Below are 27,139 nucleotides of genomic sequence, written 5' to 3' on the forward strand. Positions count from 1 at the left end.
GTTTAATTTACTATGCACTCTGCAGCTCTGCATTTGGGATTTTTCTTTTTTCACCACCCTAGACAACTTTTAATCCGAAATAATTTCTGAAAAATAAATACAAAACTTCACAGAAAATATATATTTCATATTTTCATGTTCACATCTCAAAAGATTAGATGTTTTTTTACAAAGAGAGGTGTTAGCAAACAACCTACATACACATTAAGAAGAAACAGGACAACATAAGCTTCCAAATGAAATTGCTTTTCAAATGTACTTTCTCCACCTGCTCCACCAATTTTGTTGTTAAATGTGTATGTTTCTTTACCACCTACTTGTTTACTTTGACCCTCTTCATTTTATATAGGTAAAGTTAGACTGGACTCGCTCCAAAGCCAGGAGCTGCTCCCACATTGATGATAAGCAGCATGGTTTAAGTTCTCCTCAGCAAACCACAACAAAAAGTTCAAAGTGGCCTAAACAAGCATATAGTTGCATAGTAGGGTGCTGATTCTCAGTAGGTCTGGGGTACATCCCAATGGCTGGCTTTTGAGAATTGGTTCAGTTAGAAATAATTTCGAACAGAAAATTTATTTTGACCATCTGCGTTTTGTTTTCTCTGTAGGTTGTCTGTGCATTAAAAAAATGAACTTTCAGAATGGCTGATACACCCATCTCTCTTTAGACAATTGTGGTTCTATTGCAGAATAAGCGAATGGTGATGTAATATTACAAAAACGCAATATAACAAAAATTTGTTAAAATGGAAAATAAAGGACTTCAACCGTGTATCCAAATACAATCAAAAAACAAACACACATCTTGATTTATCTTACTAAAATATAACAAGATATGACAAGAATCTACTAACTAAGAATAATAAAAGAATTTATTCATTACCCATCCCCAGAGATTAAACTTTTCAGTTTGTGTTTTTAAGGCTTTTATGCCTCCAGCCCTGAGGTAAACCACCTACAACCCCCCTGATATGTGAGTATATGTGCAAATACCAACACAATTTACCTGGCATTCACGCTCACATGCTCACACTCTGTATGCAAACAATAATTAAGTTACCAGCACAAGCACACATGTACATAAAAATCCCCATGAAAGGAAATATTAAACCATACACACATTCCTCCACCTGTTTAGTGCTGTGGTCTGCAGGGCTCTCTATGTCAACATTCTCCTTGGTTGCCAGGGAAACCCGAGGGGCTCTGCAATACAGACGGGCTGGACATGGAGGTGACAATGACAGGTTCCGTTGTCTTACATGAAGTCCTTGGCCGAGACTCTTCCATCCCGGTGTCCAACTGTGAGGGTGGGGGAGGAGAGGGAAGTTTATTGATGTTATTGTGACTGAGGCTCCACGTGTCAAACGCGAGCAGGAAGCTGGCAGCATGTGTGAAAGAAAACTACAGAGGGACCGGTGTAAAATAAATGAGTTTAATCAACTGTTCATCAACAACGATCGTCCACTGCCAGATTAAGACGTGACACTGTGATGGCAGGTCAAATGCATTGATTGGTGGGATTGATGAGAGGCTTTGCAGCGGTGCCCTTGATTTCACAGACTATGTACTAAGCTAAGCTATGTGGCTGCTGGCTTTAGCTTACAAATACGGCCTCAGCGGGAAAGATAGCACGCACAGTCTCACACGTTCCGTTGTGGTGTGTTGTGGAATTTAAATGGGGTGGAATCATTGAGCAGTGGAAAGGTTCATTTTGTCCTTTATACACAAATGACCATATCTCTGGACAGGATGGACAGAAAAGGTTGAGGTTTGAAGGAATGGATCTTACTGACAGATGAGTTCTACGTGAGAGCTAAACAGACAATAGTTGTTATGCTAAATTATTGCTCATTACATTTTTGGAATTGCTTGATTTTCTTGACACAAACAACAGACGCCACATCTTTTGCAGAGAGCAAGAGGTTAATGATCGCTGGACTCTTACAGTAGCAGGAAGATGAGTGGTTGGCTTCAGGCTGATGTCCGACATGGAGATGTCTTCAGGTTCATTCACAGTCTGAACATTACGCACATAGACACAGCTATTTAGTGTTAGATCAACAAATCTACTGTACTATTTGAGCCCGTAAGCCACATTCTTACTACACATAGAGGGACTCCAGATCAGGGATTCTCCATAAAAGAAGAGCTCTCTTTAAAAGTGTGTCAGGTTGTTTCCTTTTGTGACATACAAAAACAAAATCCCATTTGCAAGAAGCAACTTTATTTAAGAATTAGCACTGAAAATGGGGGCACCAACAACGTCCTCTTTAAAACGCCGGTGTTTGTACAGTAGTACAAATAAATCAGATCTTAAAGAAATAGTCTGACATATTGTGAAATCCATCCTCTCAACTCTGAAGATAGCGATAGAGTTTTGGTATCACTGTTAGCTATATAACACATAATTAAAGAGCTTTAAGGGTGCTGGCGGACTGAACTGTGACCTTTGAACGGAGTCTAACAGTTTAAGGCAGGGGTGTCAAACTCATCTCAGATTTGGGTCAGATACTGCCCACTTCGATCGAACACGGGACAGACCATTAAAATCTAGGGAGGGGTCCACACTCCGGCGGTGGGCCAGGAGTTTGACATATGTGGTTTAAGGTATTAAATGTACTTATGTGGAAAATAAATATGGTTTGGTTATACTTTTTAGGTAAGATTATAGACAAAAGTTAAATGTCCTCTACAGCTTGAGGTCAGACTTCTCAACGATCGGCCGTCTTTGTAGTAGCACATTGAAATACGCAGCAGCGTAATGGAAGTTGTGGATTAAGCCTGAAACTCCCAGATTATTGGATTAGTTTTTAGACCCTGTGTAATGGAGTCCTGCATAGCAGCATGTCCATACAGTTGACGTGTTCGCATGCTGCATGTGATTTCTCTGTGAACTAAGATGATTATGGAAAGACGGAAACGCTCCATGTATCGGATGCCCCACATAGAGTGACCTGTGACTGTCCATCGGCCTGACAGCTTGATGCTCAAAACGCCGCATCAGCTAATCATCAGCTGGAAAACTACGTTGACCAATCAACAACGGCGCTGAGACATCGACGAGTAAAACGGGTATGTGATAAGACTGCTGTAAAGGAAAACGGCCGAACGAGTGGAGTTCAAAAGTCTGTACTCACAGCGATCCAAAAATGTTTGAAGTTTCAGAAGCCACGATACGGCGCACATAAGTATTGCGCAACGGCGCGCATCGGCCACGGCGACTTTCATTGATTAAAACCTGACATGTGCGTTTGTTTGATGAAATGGACTTGACTGTAAAATAACCACGTTTTGATGCTTTTCTTGCACTCTGCCTGCATGCTAAACAAGAACAAACATTCAAGATGTCTGACGTACGAACGGCAAACGACGTTGAGACGATGGCAGCAAAAAGAGAAAGTAAATTAACTCCTAAAGGCTTGGCCTTCCACATGGAAATGTATCAGCGGAAAAGGAGTAAAAGATGTAAACAAGCCAAGGAGTGTATGGGCAATTTGCGTGTATTAATGGCATCAAGTGAAAATCTTAAATCAGTGAATGCTGAGCTTACTAAGTTCATTAAGTGTTGCCAAGAAGCAAACGACATGCATGGCTCTTTTGTAAACTTACCTTTACCCGAAGATGAGGTCAAAAGACAAAGTCCGTACTTCAAAGAAAAAATGACACTGTTTAATGATTTTACTGAAAAGGTGAAGGACTGGCTGTCTGAAATGGGTCAACCATATTTGCAGCCAAATAAAGACACTCATGACAGCGAAAGTGTCGTAGATGAAATAGAGCCAGAGGATAGCGCTTCTAATGTGTCAATTAAAAAGGCGAACTCTCAACTATCACAGAGTTCATCAACCTTGTCTGCACGCATTAAAGCTAAAGTTGACAAGGCGGCTTTGGTAGAGCGTGTTTCTGCTCTGAAAAGGAAACATCTCATAGAAACACAGGAGGAAAAGTTGAGGAAAGAAAAGGAACAATTGGAACTTGAGGCAGAATTGGCAGTGGCAAATGCAAAGCTGCATATTTTGGAAGTCAGTTCATCTCAGTATGGCTCAAAGTGTTCAGACGGAATGAACTCTTATTTTGAAAGGCAAAAAAAGCAAAACAGCCAGTTGAACCCTCATGCTGACACCTTCGATCCAGTTAAAAGGGATGAAAGATATGTTATTGATGACCAAGATTTCATAACTCAACCACCAGTTGTTAGGCCTAAGCAGAGGGCAACAACACATAATTATGAGATGCTATTAAAGACTGAGGCTCCAGTTCAAGTAACACAAAATGTAAGTGAGAATCAGGCAGGATTAGTGCAACCTCAAAGACAAGCTCTGACTGAGAGCTATCAGAGTGACATAGTAAATGTTATGCAGAGACAAAATGAAATCACTGCTCTGCTGGCCCAACAAAATCTATGCTCTGTCCTTCCTGTCAGACATATTCCTGTGTTCGATGGAGACCCTCTTCAATACAAGTCTTTCATCAGAGCTTTTGAAAATGGAGTGGAGGCAAAGACGACTAATTGGAGTGACTGTTTACACTTTCTCGAACAATACACCTGTGGGCAGCCAAGAGACCTGGTGTGCAGTTGTCAACATCTACCTTCAGATCAGGGATACCACAGAGCCAAAAATCTTCTAGCAGAGCACTTTGGAAACGAATACAAAATTGCATCTGCGTATATGGAAAAGATTTTAAGCTGGACACCTGTTAAAGGTGAAGATCTTAAAGGATTACAGTCATTCTCCATGTTTCTTCGAGGATGCTCAAATCTTACCGAGCAAATTATGCATATGAAAGAACTAGACCTACCATCTATCATGAGGAGCATCATTTTGAAACTTCCATATAAACTAAGGGAAGGATGGAGAAATGTTGCTTGTAATCTGCAAGAGACAACTGGCCGGAGAGCCATGTTTAAGGATCTTGTTGCCTTCATTGAAAAGCAAGTCAGGATTGCCTCTGATCCACTGTTTGGCAACATCCAGGACCTACAATCCATCAACTCGAAGGTCGGAAATGTTAGTCACTTGAGGCAAAAAAAACGGGGAAGCAGCTTTGCCACAAATGTTACTGAAGTAGGAGGCATCACTCAATATACACAAAACAAGACCAAGTCATCCGGTATTCAAAAATGTATGTTTTGTTTACAAAGTTGGCATTCTTTGGATATATGCTCACAATTTAAGGTGAAAGATCATCGAGATAAAATTAACTTTATCAAGGAACAGGGTTTGTGTTTTGGGTGCCTGAAAGTGGGTCATATGAGCAAAGACTGCAGGAGTCGCTTGGATTGCAACGTGTGTCACAAAAGGCACCCAGGAGTCCTTCATCTAGAGCGGCCAGAAAAGGGAGCAACCTCGCAACAAAGCCAGGCACCTGTGAGCGCTCCAAGTGTTTCAAATGCAATGTCTCAGACTTCTTGCCATATTGGGGCAGGTTGCGAAGATAATTCCACCTTTTCCATTGTTGCAGTTAAAGTCAAGAGCAAAAGGGATAGTAAATTGGTGCAGACATATGCCTTTCTGGATCCAGGAAGTTCCGGCACATTCTGTACAGAGAGCTTGGCAAGAAAATTGAACCTGAGGGGTAAAAAGACAAGTATTCTGTTGAGAACAATGAATCAGAAGAAGATTGTTAAAGCACATATTCTGTCAGGTCTTGAAGTGTCTGGTATGGGTACAGAGGACTTCATTGAGTTACCTGATGTGTTAACTCAAAAGACCATGCCTGTGTCTACACTCAATGTTCCGCGACAGGAGGATCTTGTACATTGGTCTTATCTGAAGGATGTTAAGCTACACGATATTGATGAAAGTGTTGAGCTACTAATTGGTACAGATGCTCCAAAGGTGATGGAGCCTTGGCAGCTGATTAACAGTCAGGACGAAGGACCTTATGCTGTAAGAACCAGAGTTGGTTGGGTCATTAATGGTCCACTTCGAGGCAGAAGCCGGTGTAAGACTGGCCGCAGTGCTGTAACAGCCAACCGAATCACTGTGGAACATCTGCAAGGAATGTTGGTTGAACAATATAACCATGACTTTAACGAGAGATCATCAGAGGAACAGATGGAAATGTCTAGAGAAGACCTACAGTTCATGAAAATTATGAACAACACAACAGTGTTAACTGGAAACCACTACTGCATGGACTTACCATTCAAAAGGGAAAAGGAAATAGTGGAATTGGAGCTAGATATGGACAAACTTCCAATGGAGCGAGTCCTAGGACTGCAGTGGTGCATTGAAACAGACAAGTTCAAGTTCAGGACAACATTACGAGAGCAACCAAGAACCAGAAGAGGCATTTTGTCGGTGGTCAGCTCACTTTACGACCCGTTGGGATTTCTGGCCCCATTCAGTATGCCAGCCAAGCTGCTGCTGCAGGAACTTTGTAGGAGAAACTTTGGGTGGGATGATGCTATTCCCCACTTCTTCTCTAAGCAATGGTCTAATTGGCTTGAGGACCTACAAAGGGTGTCTAAGTTCCAGGCTGATCGATGTATTAAACCCAGAGACTTTGGAGAACCTGTTACAGCACAACTTCACCACTTCTCCGATGCCAGTCAGGTTGGATATGGATCTGTGTCTTATGTGAGATTGGAAAAGGATCATAAAGTACACGTTGCATTTCTAGTGGGAAAGGCCAGAGTTGCTCCACTAAAATAGACTACAATCCCTCGACTGGAGCTCACAGCTGCCGTTCTTGCTGTTCGTGTTGATAAGATGTTGCGGAAGGAGTTGCAACTTAAACTTGAAAAGTCAATCTTCTGGACAGACAGTACAACAGTCCTTAAATATATCTCCAGTGAAACCAGGCGATTCCATACTTTTGTGGCAAACAGAACCTCTTTCATCAGAGATACAGTAGATGTGGAACAATGGAGATATGTGAGTTCCAAGGAGAATCCGGCAGATGAAGCATCAAGAGGCATGGGAGCTGAGGATTTCCTGAAAGGCAGGAGATGGATAAATGGACCTCAGTTTCTACACATGCCAAAGGAGAAGTGGCCTAAACTGGTCGATAACCTTAACGTTATTGCTGCAGATGACCCAGAGGTCAAAAGGGACTTGATAGTGAATACTATTGTTAATGATTTGCAAAATGCCACTAGCCACCTGATCAATTACTTTTCATCTTGGATCAAACTGAATACATCTGTGGCTTGGATTTTGAAGGTCAAGGAAATTCTCAAGTCATTGGGACAGAAGAGAAAGGAATTTTGGGCTTCTACAATACTCCGGAAGGATCATTTGGAGATACAGAAGCAAGAAGTGGAAAGGAGAGTTCAGAACTTTAAAGCCACACTCAAAGGACAAAGCCTAACACCTGAAGATCTTGCCAAGGCGGAAGAGTCAATTATTCAATTTGTACAAAGCCAGCGGTTCAAAGAGGAAATTGCCTCCCTGAAGGGGCACGTAAACGTCCCCAAAGAAAGTTTACTGTACAAACTGGACCCAATAATGGACGCTGAAATCCTCAGAGTTGGTGGTCGGTTGAGTAAAGCAGCACTGACAGCAGAGTCAAAGCATCCAATAATATTGTCCAAAGACCTGCACGTATCCACACTGATTTTACGCCATATCCATCATCAGTTGGGACAGGCAGGAAGAAATCACATGTTGTCTAGGTTACAGCAAAAGTACTGGATCATAAATGCAAACTCAGCTGCCCGGAAAGTCATTTCCGATTGTGTTGTTTGTAGACGCAACAGAGGAAAACTTGGTGAGCAGAAGATGGCAGATTTGCCGGAAGAGAGAGTGTTGCCTGACAAAGCTCCTTTTACAAATATTGGAGTTGACTATTTTGGGCCCATCAATGTTAAAAGGGGAAGAAGTCTTCTTAAAAGATATGGAGTGCTTTTCACCTGTCTTACCAGCCGTGCCGTGCACTTGGAAGTAGCCCATACACTGGATACAGACTCCTGTATAAATGCAATAAGGAGATTCATTTGTAGACGAGGTCCAGTCTCCACCATCAAATCTGACAACGGCACAAACTTTGTTGGCACCAACCGAGAGTTAAAGCAAAGTCTTGCTGCACTGAATCATGGTAAAATTCAAAACGCTTTGGTCCAGGATGGCATTAAGTGGAACTTTAATACTCCAGCAGCTTCCCATCAAGGCGGAATCTGGGAGCGCCTGATTCGCTCAGTGAAAAGTGTTCTCACCTCAGTTCTTCGACAGCAAATTCTGGATGATGAAGGTCTCCAGACCATTTTTTGTGAAGTAGAAGCAATTCTTAATGACAGACCCATTACAAGGGTCTCTGATGACCCCGATGACCTCGAAGCTCTGACACCAAACCACCTTCTAATATTAAAGGGCAAACCAGTCATGCCACCAGGACTATTTGATAAAGCAGATCTCTATGTCAGGAAAAGATGGAAGCAAATACAGTACATGGCTGAACTCTTCTGGAAACGGTGGATCTTGGAGTACCTACCCATGTTGCAGGAGAGACAAAAATGGACAAGACCAAGAAGAAGTCTCATTCCGGGAGACATTGTCCTTGTTGCGGATGCCACAGCTCCAAGAGGATCTTGGATGATGGGGAAAGTTTTGGATACGAGACCAGATGCAAAGGGTCTGGTGCGCTCTGTGCGGCTACAAACAAAGACCAGCATTCTGGAGAGGCCAGTGACCAAGCTTTGTCTGCTATTGGAAGCAGCCGTTAGCACTATGGACTGACTCTTTCTCTATCTTTCTCTACCTTCTCTATCTCTATCTATTCTCCTTATAGGTGCAACAAGATTCATCTAGGTTAATGCATGGAAAGATTAATTGTGGATGTCATTATTTGTTTATGGAAATAGCTCCGTTTGAGTATATGGATAAATTGTGATAATATTCCCAATTAGGGGCTGGAATGTAGGAGCTATAATTTAGTTATATATTCTTTAAATATATTTTTCTTGATTGTTTGGGTAGCGGGAGCACTAATTGAGTAATTGGATCACTAATTGGGTAATGCGGTGGGCACCTGGAGGTTACTTAAGGGCATAGCCAGGTGGGACCAGCATGCACCAGGGTGACAAATAAGTTTTTACCAGTTACCAGTTAAACAGTTACCAGTTACCATTTACAGGTACAGCAGTGAAACAGGTGAAACAGTTAACAGTTAGGCAGTGCATAGGAAAGCAGCTCACTTTATGTTATGTTTTTTGGTGATATTTTGGTTAAAAATAAACAACAAGCAACAAGAAAACACCGCCTGGACAACACTCTTTTTTCTGAGTTAAAGACGTCAAACTAGATGCATCAGTGGCCTTTGATCAAGGATACGTAGGACAAATGGCCACTACAATATACATTTTAGTTTTTTTATTATTACCAATGGCTAATCCACAACATGCTTCATTGCTGAAATATTGATATATTGGCACAACCAGGTCCCATATTAAAGACAAAGCAATCGTTCAAGTCGTCTGGTCAATAAGCCAGGGATTGCGAGGGACGCTTCAAAGACCTGCCGCCTCTCAGCTGATGATACTGAGACTTCATCGCTAGGCAAATGAGCCGCAGAGAGCAAAATATTTTTTTCCCAGGCTCTACATTTGTTTTACATCTGCTGTAAAGTTTGGCAAGTAAATATTGATGTCAGATGGGAATGAAACGCCTTTAAAGACATACACAGACATTTGCACTTTGTGATGGCTTAAAGAAAGAGACGCAATACCTCCAATGGAAAAACTGTATGGGACTAAAGTGAGAAGAAATACAATGATACACAAATTACACTCTTCCTCAGTCTGATGACTAGTATAAATGGCCTATAACTTGCTTGATTTGCTTAAACCTCCAGAGGAATATATACTGATGGCCATTATAGTACGTAACCAACAGTATGTTGTTTCAAACCGGCCCCAGTACTCTCTGAGATCTGTGAGAGGGGACGTGGGGCCGGGCCAGTGGGGTTGTGGGGGGCGGTTCTCGCCAACTCCTCCGTGTTGTTAATTCTCACCTTTGTCCTCTGGCTGCAATGGCGGATCTGCTTAACATTGCCGGACATCTGACGACCGCCAGGCGTCCGGGAGGGGCATTCCTCCTCCGTGTCCGAGAAGTGGGCCTTTGAGGCGACACAGAGACAAGATCACGCTCACCCAAGAACAAAAGCAGCAACAGAAATTATAGTCATTTTCACTAGCTAAGACCATGCCATCCACTGAAGGTGTTTAACGTGAGAGAACGTGTTGATGATTGATTTAGTCTGGTCGATCAGATGGGTTGTGGGGAGCCACGTCGGAGGATCTGTTGTGCGCCCGGGCATGGCAAACCCCCAAAAGACTCCCATTTTGTTGTGTGGAGGTGTGATTGATAGCATGAAGATCTTGATATGGATAGTGATGATACCAGTGCACAGGAGGTCAAAAGTGAGAGGGTGGCGACGAGGGCTCTTTCTTTGATGAGACCGCTAGCACCCCCACCTGTTGACCGCTAGAATACAGCGGCATCTCGGTGCCGTGAACCGCTGCTAAACCTGGTGCTGGTAGCTCCGAAAGGCATGGGTGTCCACGGATGGTGTGCGTGGAAGGCGTGAGCGTCTGGCATCCCGGTGCCAGAGGGCATGCCAACCTGTTGTGGAGGCTGGGAGAGGGTGGTGGGGACGCTGGCATCCCGGTGCCGTGAGCCCTGGCTGAAGCTAGCTGTTGCTGTAGTTGAAAATTTTTCGAGAAGGGGCCTAGCATCCCGGGGTTAGGTCCTCCTATTAAAGGCTGGATTTCGGGGGATCGGCCGTAGCAGTGATGCAGCTTCCGGTTAACGTTACGTGTCGTGAGCCCGAGGCAAGTTGGTTTACAACTACTCGGTTGCTTCTCCGGTGAGGAAAGCGGCGTCTGGATCACAGAGGCGCCGTGGAAATTTTCAGATCTTTTGGAATCTTGGAGACTTCAGGGTGAGTCGTGCTGGTCGTTCCTGGGGAGAATGTTGTCGTCTGGAGCAGAAAGTTCAATGGCATCTCGGTGCCGGAGGTTTGATGACGTAACGTAGGTAGGGCGTTCGTAGGTTTTGTTCGATCGTGTGTTACCTGACCTCGGTCATGTTTCAGAATGCATACTTGAGAACATGAAGAGTGGGTTGAGCTGTATATATAGAAATACCGGAAGAGGAGTGTTGGAGGCGTGGTCTTGCTCCCGAAATTATGCTACTTAGCTCCACTTAAGTGTAAAAGGTAGCCATGACACATGAGATACGAGGTACACTCACTGATTCGCTCTCAGACTGGAAGGAGTTGCGGGGCTTGCTTTTGCTTTCTGATTGGCGCGTTGAACGGAAACTGCTGCTGCTGAAACGGCCTCTGCCAGTAACGCACAACAATACCCCAAGGTAGGGGATGTACCTGCCCAGGGCTGACCTGAGGGAGGGAGAGGAATATATATTAAAATTTAACAGATGTTATTATATGACAGTCAACGACCCCTTGACATTCATGGATGCCGAGCATTTTTTTATTGCAATAAAAGCACTTAAATAATCTCTGGCAAGAAGTGAATGAAAGAATATGAATATAGTTACAATGGGGACTAATGTTGTTGTACCTGCCCCTGCGTTGTCTGGTGAGAAGGGTTCATTTTTGATGACAATTTTAACGCCTTCACAGTGTGTTTTGGTGAGTAAATGAGTGAATTCATCATGTTGTGACGTTCCTTCCAGCTGCTGCTAATGAAGTGGGCTACCTACCTGTATTTAGGATGTGTTAAGGCGTATATGATGGGGTTGTGGATCGCCGATGCTTTGGCTATCACAGCAGGAACAGAGTTCATGTAGGGAGTAAAAAAATCGGCATAGCTGTGAGACACAGGAGAGATGTTGGCAAATGAGAGAAGGGAATGAGACATTTTCAGTGAATACAGCAGAGTCACATCTGATCTGCTGAAAGTGAAACAGAACAGTAAAGTTGTGAGTTGGCCGATGAAACTCATGATGAAACTGCAAAGCAAAGGGGATCTATCTCTCACATGTTCCAATAGTTGTCCTATTGTCCTTTGATACATTCATATTATGATAGTGTTTTACAGCAGCTTTAACTAAGTTCTGCATCAATAATAACATATTAAAGTTTTATTATTGAGAAACATAGAGCATCGGTGCTTTTCAGTTTTATCCAGATTATTTGACATTACTGCACTCTGAAAAATGTCTATCCTCAGCGGTCATTGAAAGGGAAACACCCACACACATGCGCACACGCACGTGTACACCTACCCAGCGAATGCTGTGAGGGCCGCACAGGAGTAAGGAGCCCAAGAGATGACGAATAGCAGGATGACGATGAGCGCAATCTTGGCCATCTTCCATTCAGTCTTCATCTTATGGAACCTCTTTGCTGAGTCTCTTTTTCCCTGGCAGTTAATCTTTGTTATTGCTCTGTCAACACAGAAACACTCGACATGGTCATCATGAAACCTTTTTTTTTATTTAGCTTTTTGTCTGTTTCCAAGCTTAATTGTAATTCTAGATCAAAATCTCTGTACTTATTTACTTTTGAAAAAGCTTACTTTGAAACCTGTATTGATTGAAGCATGTGTAGAGCTTGGATGTACACAAACAATTTGTGTCAGACGCACAAGCAGCATGAGTTCAAGTTGAGTGAAAAACACAACTAATCGACAAATCGTCAGTGTCAACACAACAAAACCCATGTCTTCATTGATGTGTGTGTCAATAGAGTGAACGCAACCGCAGCATGAAGAAACAAGGACAGTGTGTGTCTGTGTGCATTTGTGCATGTACCGCGTTGTGTGCCGGATGGCTCTGAAAATGCAGCAGTAGCTGAAGATGATGATGAAGAGGGGGATGAAGAAGACAAAGGTGAAGAGCAGCATGGTGTAGGAGCGGACGGACGGGGTGAACGTCATGTAGTCCCAGGAGCAAGAGGTCATCAGGCCCTCTGGAACATAAGCGCCTGAGGGAGGGGACACACAAACATTTCAGTCGTTTCGGTCAGACAATCCTCAACCCGTTGAACAGTTGAACCTCTGTTGTCGGTCCAGTTATCGAGATTCATCACATCGGTAGATTGCTTGTTTGACTGTTTAAATTATTTACTATTCTTATCATCTTTCTCCTGGTTTGATTTTGATTTTAATACTTTTCTGAACTATTGAAGGGGGCGATAAAAACTTTGGAACATATCCGTATTTGGTTTCTCTCCAATTAAATCCTATTTGCACAAGATATATGCTAATATGACCTGGAGACCTCTAGTCATTTGTAATGCACAAGCTGTTGTCTGTGATCTTTATTCCATGCAAATCTGTACCTTCCATATACAGCGAAACACAGAAGACAATCTCAGTAATTTAAAGCAGTGGTTCTCAACTGGCATTTTTAGTGGGAAAATAAAAATGAAAAAAAAAAAAAATTCATGTGATTTTATTTTGAAGGGACTTTTTGTAATGCAGCGGAGTGTCGGTTTTTTTGCCGGCTCGTCTGTCCATGTTTTCAGTTGGCGCCGACAAGACAACCGCTAGCACCCTGAGGGCTGATGACTAACCGCTAGCACCCCCCCCGGCGACACCGCTAGCACCCCCCCGTTGACCGATCGATTTGGGTCGCGGCTTGTCATTAAGGGGTGATGGTGGGTCCCGGAGCCAGAGCAGTTGAGAACCACTGATTTAAAGTGTGTAACTTCATCTGACAAGTTAATGCTTTAATGCTTTAATATAAGACTAAGAACTTTCCAACTGTCCCATCTCCACTTAATCATCACAGAGCACAGATAACCATACACATACTTATTAAACCATTTATAAAAATTTCACAGCATCAGTATTTTTGTGCTTATCTCCAAACATGGAAGGAAGCCGTAAGTCACTTTTATTGTCACAACCGGACTATGGTCCTTAACCCAAATGCACGACTCGCACGACGAAGTTTATTAACAAAAGGGGGCATGAGCCGATGAAATGAAAATCGCTCATGAAAGAGGAAAAAACCTACACTAAATCAAAGAACAAAAACAAAGCCATAATACAAACACTGGCTGAGGCGAGGAGTCCATGGCTCCATGGCTCCATTGCTTGGGACAAAGGGAGACTCAGACAATATATATACACACACAGGGTAGGAGCACAGGTGGAAACAATCAGGGGCAGGGCAGACAATCAGACAGACACAGGAGGAAGGGGCAAGTTGCCGGACACAAGAGGAAGGTTCATTTAAAAAAAAAAAACAGGAACTCACAAGACAGACACGAGACAACTTGACTAACATATTTTCCTGGACATGAGATTTATTGCATGCTGCATTCAGTTTTTTGGGAGTTCGGGCTCCAAAAAGCCCACATTTTTCTGTTTAGTTATGGGCAACTCTTAATAAATAATTTTAAGAAGGAAGCGCTGTTTCCCTTTTATTTCGTTTGAACAGTTCAGTAAGGTGCAACGGCACCATATTTACTGCTACAATTACTGTACCATGTTGAATGTGACCGGGACTGGAATATTTTGTTAGACATTTACACATCATTTGCATCATGGGTTATTGTTTGAATTTTGTAATGTTAGCTACAGGTAAGCATACGGAAAAGCCCTCTAAACTGATTTTATATTAACTGTATTTGGCATGTTGATAGTTTTGCCCCCTTTCCGCAGGGATTTTTGACACTGACGCAAATAGAAACCATCCGTTGAACTCACTCCAGCCGAAGAAGGGAGGAAGGCTCCACCCTGCGGAGTAGACCCAGGCAGCGGCCAGGATTCCCAGGGCTTTCCTGCGAGACATCAAGCCGAGGGAGGCCAGAGGCCTGGTGATCACCACGTAGCGGTCCACCGCAATAACCATCAGTGTCATCATACTGCAGATACCAAACAGCGCTCCGCAGAAGGCATAAATCTCACACCCTGGAGGAGGGGAAGTGAAAGAAGTGGTAAGGAAAGTACCAATACTGCATTTCTTCACCAACAGCTGGAAATACTGAGACGGCTTGTCTTTCAAAACCTGCAGTACTCTGTTTTATGGACAGTTTTGGATCATTTTCAGGCAGTTTTGTCCATCTCACTGCCGTAAAATTTATTTTATTTATATTAAGCAGATTGCATTAGTATTCACATGCAGCAGTGTTGAAGAAGCACACTAAAAAAATACACTCACTCATAACTCTGAGTGGCTGAAACGCAAAAGCGTGTGTCACACGGGGAAACGTCTCTCGGTTACGTATGTAACCTTCGTTCCCTGAAGGGAACCAGACGCTGCGTACAAACGCTGTGGGAACACCTCTGCGTGACCGCGTCATGAAGCACTTGTGAAATTTAACCAATGGCGAGCTGGTACGTCATAGGCGGGGGACACTGGGACCGGGGCGCTATAAAGGGACCCAAAGGGCAGGACCATTCATCTCTGAAAGGCCGAATTGAGTGCAACGGGCAGGCCGAGAGTATGGCAGAACGTTTACGCAGCGTCTCGTTCCCTTCAGGGAACGAAGGTTACATACGTAACCGAGAGACGTTCTCTCTCAGGGAACTCGAGCTGCGTAAAAACGCTGTGGGAACCCAATACCCACTCACCATATGAGCAAGTGACCGTGGTGTGAAGTTTTTAAGGCGCACACTCAGACGAGCACCTGTGCACCAGGTGTAGCGTTAAGGCCAAGGTGGTAAAACCTCACGAACGTGTGGGGAGAGGACCAGGGGCTTTAGAAACAGCCATACCCCTAGTAGAATGGGCCCGGACAGCCAAGGTGCGGGCTGGCCGGCCAAAGTGTGAATGTGAAGTGTGATGGCCTCAACCACCCACTTGCTCATCCTCTGCTTAGTTACCGGGCCGCCCGAAACACACAAACAGATGTTCGGAGAGCCTACACAGGGAGGTCCTGCGGACGTACAGGTCTAGGGCTCTGAATGGGCAGAGGAGGTTAAGCTTCACCTGGTCCGACGCTTTTTCTTCTCAGGGACGGGGGAGGACAGAAAGTCTGCAGCACCATAGGCCCGACCGTAGCGGACGGAGCTGAGAGAGAACTGTAGTTGTGTTAGCTAGTTGACAACAACTTTCCTAACAGTCCAACATCAGCAAATGCAACACAAGACTTAAGTATTTCCCGATCTCACTTCTGGCATTTTTTCTTTCAACAAGCCGAGGACGGTCGACAACAGCTCCCCTGAGATGACTCTGTGAGTGACGGCCAGGGCTGGACTGGGACAAAAAAAGGGTCCTGCCATTTTTGTTCAGACCGGCCCACCACAATCGGTCGGACACAACCACCAACCAGTACACTATCCTTGCGGTCCCTGTAGATATGCAGTAGATATCTACTGTTCCGTTCCCAAAAACCCATGTAAAGCTGAGAACTACTGTAAGTGCCATGGACCAGTTTACAATTGCAAGTATAGGTTACTTTGTTTTAAAGGGATAGTTCACCCAAAAATGAAAATTGTGCACAAACCCCTCTTTAATATGACACCAAACAACATTTACCTCTAATTGTTGAGATACTTCCCATAAAAAACCTATACAAAACCTATACATGATATTGGAACTTCAAAAGAAACATTAGAAAATATCTAGTTAGTTGAATATACAGCTAAATGCAAAGCGGGTTTTTAACCCCCAAATAACATACGTTAGCAACCTCTTCTAACTCGTTGTGGGACAGTAATAAATAAAATAATCAAATATCATCATTTAAGTTTTTATCTAGAGAAGAAGGGCAGTTATGAGTTTTAAATGGTTACATTAGAATATCCCAAGGTGCAATTGAATAAGTGAACTCTCTAGCTTATGCTGTGTTATTTGACTTTAGATAAAAGTTACTGGAATGGCCAATCAGTTAAGTGACAATTTGACAAATGACAACCTGACACTCAGACTTTATAATAGCAACAACCGACAACGATTATGTTTGTTGGCCTATTATAATATTCATTAATTGAGGTAACTGTTAAATCGTCATCATCGTCTTCGTCGTGGCCCAGCCAGGCCCACACACACTATCCTCATGCACCTGCCCTGATTAACACTCCCTCCCTGTTCATGTAGCTACCTGCTTGCTTACCGTTTCAATGACACTCTCCTGCTCACTCTGTCCCTCCTTGACTTCACTGTCAGACCCTGCCAGTTGCATGTGAGCTGGAAGCCCCGCCACCCTTATGGAATGCCGTTTTAGTCAAAATTAAATAAATGAACAAATACACGGTAATGCATAATGACACTGCATTTCATAATAAATAAATGAATAAAAACACGGTAATGCATAATGACACTGCATTTCATAATAAATAAATGAATAAAAACACAGTAATGCATAATGGCACCGTAATGCATAATGACCCAGTATTTCATTTCACGTTCTTATATGCAAATCAGGGGGCGTGGCTATCTATCACATTCAGAACAGACGACAGAGCCGTGTGCCGTCGACACCGCTAGCGAACGCGGAACCACCCCCCCCCCGATCGAATTGGGTCGCCGCTTGTCATTAAGGGGTAAAGGTGGGTCCCGGAGCCAGACAAGTTGAGAACTACTGGGCTAAGGGACGTGAGAGTGTTGACATAATGGAAGACATCGGTGGGCTCCGAGATAGCATGCTAGCATTAGCGGATCAAATCGATCAACATGGGTTATCTGCAGATACTATTTTGACACATATTGAGGGTTTTCTGGAAGTACTAGGGCTTGCGGTTCCGACTTCGGCAGCTCTAGACAAACGGCCCACCAGTTGAGAAACACTGCCTTAGCCAGCCCTTTTTGCACACGTCTCCGTTGTCTGGTCTGAATGTGATAGATAGCCACGCCCCCTGATTTGCATATAAGAACGTGAAATGAAATACTGGGTCATTATGCATTACGGTGCCATTATGCATTACCGTGTTTTTATTCATTTATTTATTATGAAATGCAGTGTCATTATGCATTACCGTGTTTTTATTCATTTATTTATTATGAAATGCAGTGTCATTATGCATTACCGTGTATTTGTTCATTTATTTAATTTTGACTAAAACGGCATTCCATACACCCCAGCCAATGCGCGCAGGCAGTCGGACAGGTTGAACTGGCGAACACTGAGTGCGCTCCAAGTGCGCTTTTTTAATAAAGTACCGGAACTAAAAATACTCAGAACCGTACCGTTTTAAACGTAAGGGTACCTTACTAGTACCGGTACACCGCCCAACCCTAAATGGATGCTGCACAAAAGTGGGATAGATGATAGGTTATCAGGTTAGTGTGTGTAGAGCATTCACTTAATTTTAGGTCACATTTAAAAAGGGTAAGGCACTAATACAAGTCCTTGTGGAATTTTGAGTTTTGTCGAACATATATGTATGTATGTGTGTGTGTGCATGCAGCTACCAGTCCATAACCTGATTAGACTGCGCTTAGCATGTTGCTTTTATATCAGGTAGGTTTGTAGGTACAAATGTAAAATAATATTTAACTCAGTTGTTATGCACGCGTCACCTTTTTTTCCAAAGATCCATCGCTTGTGCATGCTGTTGATAAAGAAGACAGGTGCTTGAGTAAGACACATGAGGAAGTCTGTGACTGCAAGGTTGATAATGAAAATGTTTGATGGCGTCCGCAAGCTCCGGCTCCTGCATGTTCAAACAAACACACACACAATATTCGTTATTGATTCTGGACCATTCATAAGCTCAAGTCACAGAAATATGTGTCAAAGACGTCTATTGAAGAAACCACAGCACGGAAAATAGTACCTGCAGAAAGCATATATAACTAGGAAGTTTCCCAGCATGCCTGTGATGCCCACGACCAGGATGACAACACCGATGGTGTAGTGAGCGTGATCTGGAACGTCTACTGTTGGAAATATGTAGGCCGGAGCAACGGAAACCTGGAATACAGGAACACAGGGAGGAACGGGTTCATATTTGGTCTGTTTATTTCAAGCAGATTTGTGAACACACACACGACAGGACGACTCCTTCAAAGCCGAATCTTCCTTTGTTCCTTTATGAGCACACACATCTCATGTGATGAATCCTGGCACACACACATGTAAGAGGGCAGGCTTGTATAACATCTGTTTCAGCAGTCCTGCTTTTCTGCGCAGTCACTAAAAAGGTGAAAAGTCATGGAGTGACCATGCAAGCAAATGAGTGAAAAAGGTTGAGTGGGGGTGCTCCTGAGAGATATTAGACATGTGATGTGGTGTGTGTGTGTGAGTAATTTAAACATATTTTATGCCCTACATCTGTGATGTTGTGGATCACCTGTAAAGCCTCCTCTCATGCACTGCTTCATTCTTTTCATACCCCTTCACCTTCCTTGCTGGATCTCTTTCTCATCTCTGCTAAAGCCTATGATTCATGACCCCTGTCACCTCCCTCTTTCACTTCCTTTCTTTCCTGAATTACCCATTTCCTTTCCTCTTGCTTTTTCTCATTTCCTCTCCTGTGGCGCAGCACCAGATTAAAGCAGATTACACAGAAGGGAGGAAGGAGAGGCAAGGTGAGCAGCACGGAAGTCTCCTTAAGCATGGTAAATTAAGAGTGTGCTGATTTCTCTCCACACTGCTTCTGCAAGCACGTGTTTTGACGCCAAGGTACCAGCATATCTACATTTTCCTTTGAGTGGATGTGGACGAAGATTAGAACATCCAATGCAGAAATGATTCAGAATTCAACAACAGACATACACAAACATGTACATACTAGCATGAACAGCTTGAGGCTTTAAATACACTTTGATTGACTTCATATGCAACATATAGCACCAATCAAACAACCAGAATATAACTTTACACCATTAACCACACACCATTGACAAAAGGTAGTTATTTTCTTTTCTAACGATGTTCATTTGCTGTGTCCGTGCATTAGTAATGGATTGTATGTCTGAATGTATTAATGCCAAGACATTAGCTGCACTGTAAAATAATATCCTATTTTCAATGGAAATACCTTTAAATGTTTACAGTAATTTTTGTTTTTTTTAATTATGTGCAAAACTGTAAAAATAAAGCTGTTATCCGTAAATAAACAGTCCAACTATACATTTAAGTATTATGCTAATAATGACAAATTAAACGTTTTTCTAATTTTTTTACAGAATAGAGGCTATATATATATATATTAGGGCTGTCAAAAATAGCGCGTTAACGGCGTTAATTAGCTGTTTGTTGTTAATTACGTCAATTTTTTTGACGCATTTCACGCATGCGCAATGTGACAAATTATTCAGGTCAGTAAAGTCCCTCTTCCTCTAGGGAATGCACTTCATCCTATACAACACATTACTGCCACCTGCAGGCATATGTCACGCCGTCAGGTTCAGCAAGTCGTTTGCGCCAGAGACCCGCACCCCCCCCCCCCCCCTCGTTCTCGCGCAGCAGAACAGAGAAAAACAAAAGCTCCGCCCAGCAGAGCTTTGCTAAGAAAAAAAAAAGAGCAGCGCTGAGGTAAAGGAAAGACCATCGGAGAGACCGTAATACTGTTCTGAAACATGCGGAGGAAGAGAAGCCAATGCGATGTAAATCCTCCCGGGTATGGGGATATTTCACACTGAAATGGGGGGTGCTGGCGGATTTCTTTGCAGCGCCAGTCGGCGGGTGGTGCAGCAATATTGTTGTTCGGGTGGAAATCGGGAAAAAGGTCGGTCCGGGAGATTTTCGGGAGGGGCTTTGAAACATCGGGAGGGTTGACATGTCTGGTCATGTCTGGTCATCGCAGCCCTCAGGAGCAGAAACTCACAGCAGAGTGGGATAAACTGCAGAGGCTCAAGACCCTTCTAGAGCCATGCAGTCTGTAACTGATCATAATAACATTGCTTTGATTATTTTCTGAAATGAATTAAAAAATCAAATATCAATAACATGTATTTATGTAAAAAATAATAATAATGATAATAATGATAATTATGTATCTGTGTCCTGTTATTTATCTTTAGTATGCATTTCAGAAAGAAAAAATGGTTAGGATTCAGGTGTGATTAATCATGATTAATCCACTGAAAATTCTAATTAATTTGATTAAAATTTTTAATCATTTGACAGCCCTAATATATATATATATATATATATATATATTGTGTCTATATATGAACATACGTACGTACATACATACATACGTACATACATACATAGATACATACATACATACATACATGATGGTGGTGTGGTGGTTAGCACTGTCACCTCACAGTAAGTTAGGACTGGGTATGACTCCACCACAGTTCATGTTCTCCCCAAGTAAGTTAATCTTTGTATGGTGTTTGGGTCTGTGGGACCGGTTTTCATTTTTCAACAAAAATAATATAAAGAATTATTTTTTTAAACTCAGACTTATTGGCCTGGGCTCATTTTCTCCGAAGAACATATATCAGACAAAATGTTCATCTACCGCACACCGTAACCCCCCCCCCTACACATTTATATTAAAAGTGTGGAAATTATAGGTCCTGTGTACCTTGAGTCTGTCCTCCTCATGTCTGGGCCTGCTCTAAGTGTGGGTCAAGGGATGAGAGTTGTCCTGGACATGGCTCAGAGACTCAGTCGACATAAAATCACATGGGATAAAAAAATTTACATCGTACAAGCTGGAACAGAAGCTCCTAAAGAGGAAGCTGACCATGGTGGGAACGATGAAAAGAAAAACGGTCTGAGCTCCCTCCTAAATTGCTGCCTACAAAGAACAGGCCCATCAACTTGTCTAAGTTTGTCTACACGACTGACACGTCCCTGCACAGGGATGGAAGAATCTGTGGCCTGCAGCATCAGAAACCAGAAATAATCATGGACTACAAAGCCACAAAAGGAGGTTTGTGGCTCTGTAGTGATATCACTTTATTGATCGTAATAATACAGAGAAAATCTTTAAAATAAATTTGTTTCTCTGTAAAGTTGTTAAGGAAAATTCCTGTAAATTTATGGGTTTTCGCACTTAATTTGAGTTAAGTTATTTGACCTTAATTTTACGGTTTTTGTTTGGCAGCCGCTGCTGCCAGTCATTTGACTTTTTAACGTTTTTTTTTACAGTGTGCATAATTGATCACCTGCTACACATTACGAGCAAGTTGGCCGGTAAGTGTTTGCGATTACCAGCTAACAATTGAATCAACTGCTGAGCAAACAAAGGACGGATCACAGAGAAACACCTCACAGTGCAAGCCGAACCATTCACACTTGTTGAAGATTTACCATGAGTTGCACCATTGTGTCTTGCAAAGAGCTGTTTCTCTCTGAAACAATGGGACCCTCTGGGAATAGTTCATTCACTACTCTCTTTTCAATATGTTGTACATACAGTACAGAGGGGAATAAATCACCTATTCTCGCAGAGATGGAGGCTATGAAATTATTCTCAACACAAATCCTTCTAAGGTGAGTGGGGGAGATTGAATGGGGGTGTCAGTGATGTCACAGTTTGCATGGTTACAAAGCTTTAGATTAAGCAATATTGGGACTAACCAACAATTCAAAACAGCATCCAACCCAGGTAAATGTCTTTGTGCTTTTTTCTACCATTTTCTGCAACTTGCGGTAAATTAGGATTAGGACATGTTTACGTTTAAGATTGTTGGAGCATACGCTGTGATTAAATTCATCTACATAACCGCTATTTTGTGCGAAAAATTCTCAATTCGTAACGCACGAATCTCATTTGAGACGTGTGCACAGACGTTGTTGCAAAATATACGATGTGCACTTTCACCACATAGATGAAGTATATAAATACATAAATACACATTTTTACAAGCAGTGGAAACCCCAGAGATGACGGGTGACGCTTTTTACGCCCGCCCGCCCGCATCCAGTTCCGGTAGTGAACGAATGGAGCGCGTGGGATTCCTTCATTCATCATCAAGCACAACCACACCTACCACATACGGTATTGCTCAAATGATGTAACAAAGGAATGAACATGGCAAAATAACGCACACCTGACAAGTTCGTTTTTAGGTGGATCGGATGTTTTTGCCGTTACGCATGTTGCGACGCGTAGACGCTCTCACGAGGGGTATTCATTTCAAACAGACCAAAACAAAACCAACAAATGAACAACAAAAATCAAGTCGGCTGATACTTACAGCTGTTGAGACGGGAGACACTTCCATGAGCCGGTGCGGACTGATGGAGCTGATGTTCCAGGGTGTAGGCACCACTGGTCCAAACGGGCGCCCGGAATCCATTCCAGGTCGGGTGGTTGATGAAAAGTGAGCGGTGGGAAAAAAGTGAGGGTGGTAAAGAAGTGGTTTCTTTCTCTCGTCCAATCTCTGCTCGTCCAATCTCTGCTCCGGGGATGCCTTTCGGTGTGTCATGTGTGCACAGACAGAACTGGACATTTTTTCTTTGTTTGTTTGTTTAACTTCAAGGAATCAATGGAGCACTTTTCCCTCTCATACTGCCTTTGTATTTGTTTTTAATGCTCTCTCCACACACAGGGAAAAATGCAAAACATCAGTTGAAGTGATCAATACAGGTGGGGTGAAGGTTTTAAACCAACCAGAAGCTCTTTCTCAAACTCCTCCTCCTTCTCTCTTCTACACATACTCCTGTTTGTCATGTATTCCTCTGAAGGCTGTTGGGCTGAAACGTTAGGAATGCGCTGATTGCATCCTCATGTTTTCTTGCTGCCTTTTAATTTTTAGTTTTTTTTTTGCTTTTATGGTTTTTATATCTTTAAAGAAAATTAAATATTTTACCTACAAACATCTGAGCATTGCTTTGATTGCTTACATTTCTTTAAATATATTTCTTTAATTTATATAAATATATTTTTTATATTAGGTCAAACCAAGACCTAACCCTCATCCCAACTCCCACCCTAGTCCTGACTCCATTCCCAACTCCCCCCTTTCCCCAAGCCGACAGGAACAACGTCAGTGTTGAGGTCCAATAAGATGAAAAGGTCAAAGTTCAAATGGATCGAACACAAACCCTATGCCACCACAAAGGCCAACGGCTCATGAAAACAACAAAAGTAATGCTTCATAATCACCGTTGTGAACCAAACAAACTTTGGGGACAGTCTGTCTTCAGATTTTTTAAATATTAAACACCTTAAGGTTGTTTTAAAAAGGCTCTCTCCAATCTTATTAAAACATCCCCCCCCCTCCTCCTCTTGTGTCACTGCCCCTCGTGGCCCTCTACGGGAGGGGGGGGGGCTGCACTTTCCTACACCTAAACCTAAAACCTTCTGCAAAATGCTAACATTTAAAGTGAATGTTAACCTCCTGGGTGTTCTAATTATGGGGAGCGGGTCGCCAGAAAAACAAATCCACCTGATATTGCTAAATGAGGACCAGAGCTGCTTGAAGCCGAGCTCACACCAAACGCAGAAGTGCCACGACTCTGCCCTCTGCGCCTGCTAGTGGCCTGAAACGATGCATGAACGTGCCCGTCATTATTAATCCCCATTGATGGCCCTGCAACGTCCTGTCGTCTACTGAAAACACAGTGTACCATGAGCAACCATGACTCAACATCACAACCATTCATTAAAGAAAAGACGGTGCTGGATGGTGACACTCTCAAGAGGCTGGTAAGCAGAGTGTAGTTCGACGTTTAAACCCTTTGGGCGCAAGCTAAGACATGCCGCATTGGCCTTCAACAAAGAATTACCATCAACAGCCCGGTGACCGCCTTTGCTCCGCTTCATTAGCAGAGAAGTTTGTCTACCAGCTACCTCGGACGCAGCAACCAATCCATTGTCACCAAAAATAAATTTGATCAGTTCTGTCTGATGAGGTTTGATAACAACAGGGGGTCGTATTCTTTGGGGAGTTGATCCTGGGTGTGAATACCCTGCAGCCTAAATGCTAAAAGTGTTACTTCACAATTCGCCGCAAACATCTCTCCAAAACTCTCGGGACGGCAGAAGGTAGAGGAACTATCAAAGCCTGAAAGTTTGTTCAGTGATTGCACAAAACGTTCCATTATGAAAATAGGTGTAAAATAAAAAAATCAGAATGATTGAAATCAATAGAACACAATAGCAATAAAAAAAAGTAAATAACCTTAGCCTGCTAGGCTACATTCCATAGCAACTGTATCCATAACAACTGCCTCAGTATGTGCAGCGAGACAGCCCAGGAGGGCTTATATGTACTTAAAAAATGTACTATAAAAAACTATTAAAATTGGAATGTGTCAATAACTTTCATACATCTGGTGTGATCTACAATAGAGCATCATGCAAAGGACTATCCAGTTCTGTCACAGGACAGACGTCATTACACACTAACGTCTCATGATCTCTGGGGAAAGTACAACTGGAGGGCAGAGCTGCTCCAGAAAGAGAACTGGGCTGTTGAGCACGTTTTGCTTGTGATTCTAACTGCTCGTGGGTGAACAATTAAGCAATCCCTTACCCTCTGCACAAGATGACATTTAGCCGAGTGTGCTGTACCCTGTGGGCGGTGAAGAATGGTTGAGATGTTGCAGGATTTAAGTGTGACGATCTCCCAGTTTTGTTCATTCTGGAGGGAAGAGCGATGTCTTGTGATGCCCCGCTTTTATGCTTCCAAACCCTCCTTTCGTTCTCCTTGCTGCACACCTCTGCTTTCCTTTGGGCTTTCTTTTAGGTTTTTGGTTATTACGACACACTAACCCAAGCCCCTGTAACCCAACTCACCACTTATATAACGGATTATTCCGTAGTCAACAATAATATTTTGCTAATGCTCTCTAATGCTGTTTAATGCTCCATACAGCCTTACGGCCTTAAACTTGATCACGTTATCCCACCTTTGGTGTGGTAAATGTTCAAATAAGGAAACTCTTAGAGATGGCAGATCAAATTTAATTCTGAGATTTACAATTTTTTGCCCTATAGAAAGATGTGATTGGTTACTGGAAAGTGTATCGCCTTCTTCAGGCTGGACCACTGTGCATTCAGGGTAAAATGCTCTCTGCATATTTGCCTCCTTAATAGCAATTAATAATTTACTTTGGACAATTCCTCACATCACACACACACACACAGACTTGTGAGTTTAGGTTTTCACCATGTCGAACCATTTAAAATTCTTCCATTCTCACTGAGCTCTCTAACAAACACATTATGCAAAGTGTGTGTCCATAACAGCGCAGCCCTCAGAGCTGCAAGAACCACAAAATGACTGGTCCCACGGCAGATTGTTCCCGCCCATATTAAGAGGATCACCATCTTGGTTTGGGCTTACGTAACAGTAACATTATACAAACAAAGCAACCAATACAAAGGACGAAACAATACAACTCTGTGTGGCACGAATCCCCCCCCCCCTTCCTCTCTGTCTTATTCCTGTTCAGGCCAGGGTGGGTCATGTCATGCTAATTGACTTCAATGACCCAGTTTAAGGTTTTTTGTAGTTGAAACTTGTATCTACATTCAGAGGAAATAAATAAGAAGTAAATCCTACATAAACATATTTTGGAGAATCTTGTCAAAATAAATGCACAAATATCAATACATTAAAGACTGTTTAGCATAGCTTCACATAGCAGGTGCACAGGGGAAAACAGGTTCTCTAAGCATAATTCAGCTTCTAGACTTGTTGTTGGAGCTGCTGTTTCAAGGGTGAATGTGTGCCTTTGAGGAAAAGTCGACAGCTTTCAAAAACTTTTAATAGCAGAGCAGTCTCTCCCTTTTTTATGTTGACAATACATTCCACCTTTAACTGTACTTCCTGACTAACTCATCCTTGAATTAGCTCTGGGCAGGTCCAAGGCTTGCTCATGTGATTTTCCTTGATTTCCACAAAGTGAAAATGAATAGAGTCCTTTCTCCTTGTTCTTCTTAATCTTCTAAATCACTCCATTGAGCAACAAGGTCTTCCATTGAAGAGGACAGAATGCTACCCTATCAGGGATCATGGATCAGTGAGATGGAGACAATAGTGGGATAGTTTAAATTTCAAACTCACAACCAACACACATTGACTGCAGTCAACGGTGTTGCAAATTTCTAATGTGACAGGTTATGTTCCGACAAGTTGCCTAAAACTGACATTTAGAAAATCCCTCTGGCTGGGGGACGTTATATTGTGCAACTTATTGAAAAGTCTACAGCCACACCTGCAGCTCTTAGACTTGGATGTTTGAGATATAGGTGAAGACGCGTGAGGGCCTCCAGCAGAGACAATGCGTGTCACGCGGATCAGTGGTCGGATCCCCCGGCTTGTTTTATTTTTCTCTACTAATTCAAACAAATGCACCTGTGGCAGCTGTGAAAAGGGATGAACAAAGCTGAGAATTATTATTTTTTAATTTGCGCA

At 42.8% G+C, this 27,139-nt stretch overlaps 1 protein-coding gene across 3 annotated transcripts; it reads right to left on the minus strand.

Annotated features, from left to right (window-relative positions):
• Positions 1-1,032: 1,032 nt before the first annotated feature.
• Positions 1,033-26,257, minus strand: LOC119213193 (melanopsin-A-like). Of its 3 annotated transcripts, none has more exons than XM_037464324.2 (11): positions 22,970-26,257; positions 18,640-18,776; positions 18,383-18,516; positions 14,626-14,829; positions 12,722-12,893; positions 12,194-12,355; positions 11,669-11,776; positions 11,195-11,342; positions 9,954-10,058; positions 1,945-2,016; positions 1,033-1,298 (listed from the first exon to the last, which is right to left on the minus strand). In XM_037464324.2, the coding sequence occupies exons 1-11, from the start codon at positions 23,222-23,224 to the stop codon at positions 1,164-1,166; spliced, it is 1,632 nt and encodes a 543-aa protein (XP_037320221.2). In that variant the 5' UTR covers positions 23,225-26,257; the 3' UTR covers positions 1,033-1,163. The 3 variants fall into 3 exon arrangements, with proteins under 3 accessions (XP_037320221.2, XP_037320224.2, XP_037320222.2); XM_037464327.2 differs by having other exon boundaries at positions 21,349-26,256; XM_037464325.2 differs by lacking the exon at positions 1,945-2,016.
• Between the last annotated feature and the right edge of the window lie 882 nt (positions 26,258-27,139).

This window comes from Pungitius pungitius, chromosome 21, assembly GCF_949316345.1.
Source record: "Pungitius pungitius chromosome 21, fPunPun2.1, whole genome shotgun sequence".
Taxonomy (NCBI): Eukaryota; Metazoa; Chordata; class Actinopteri; order Perciformes; family Gasterosteidae; genus Pungitius; species Pungitius pungitius.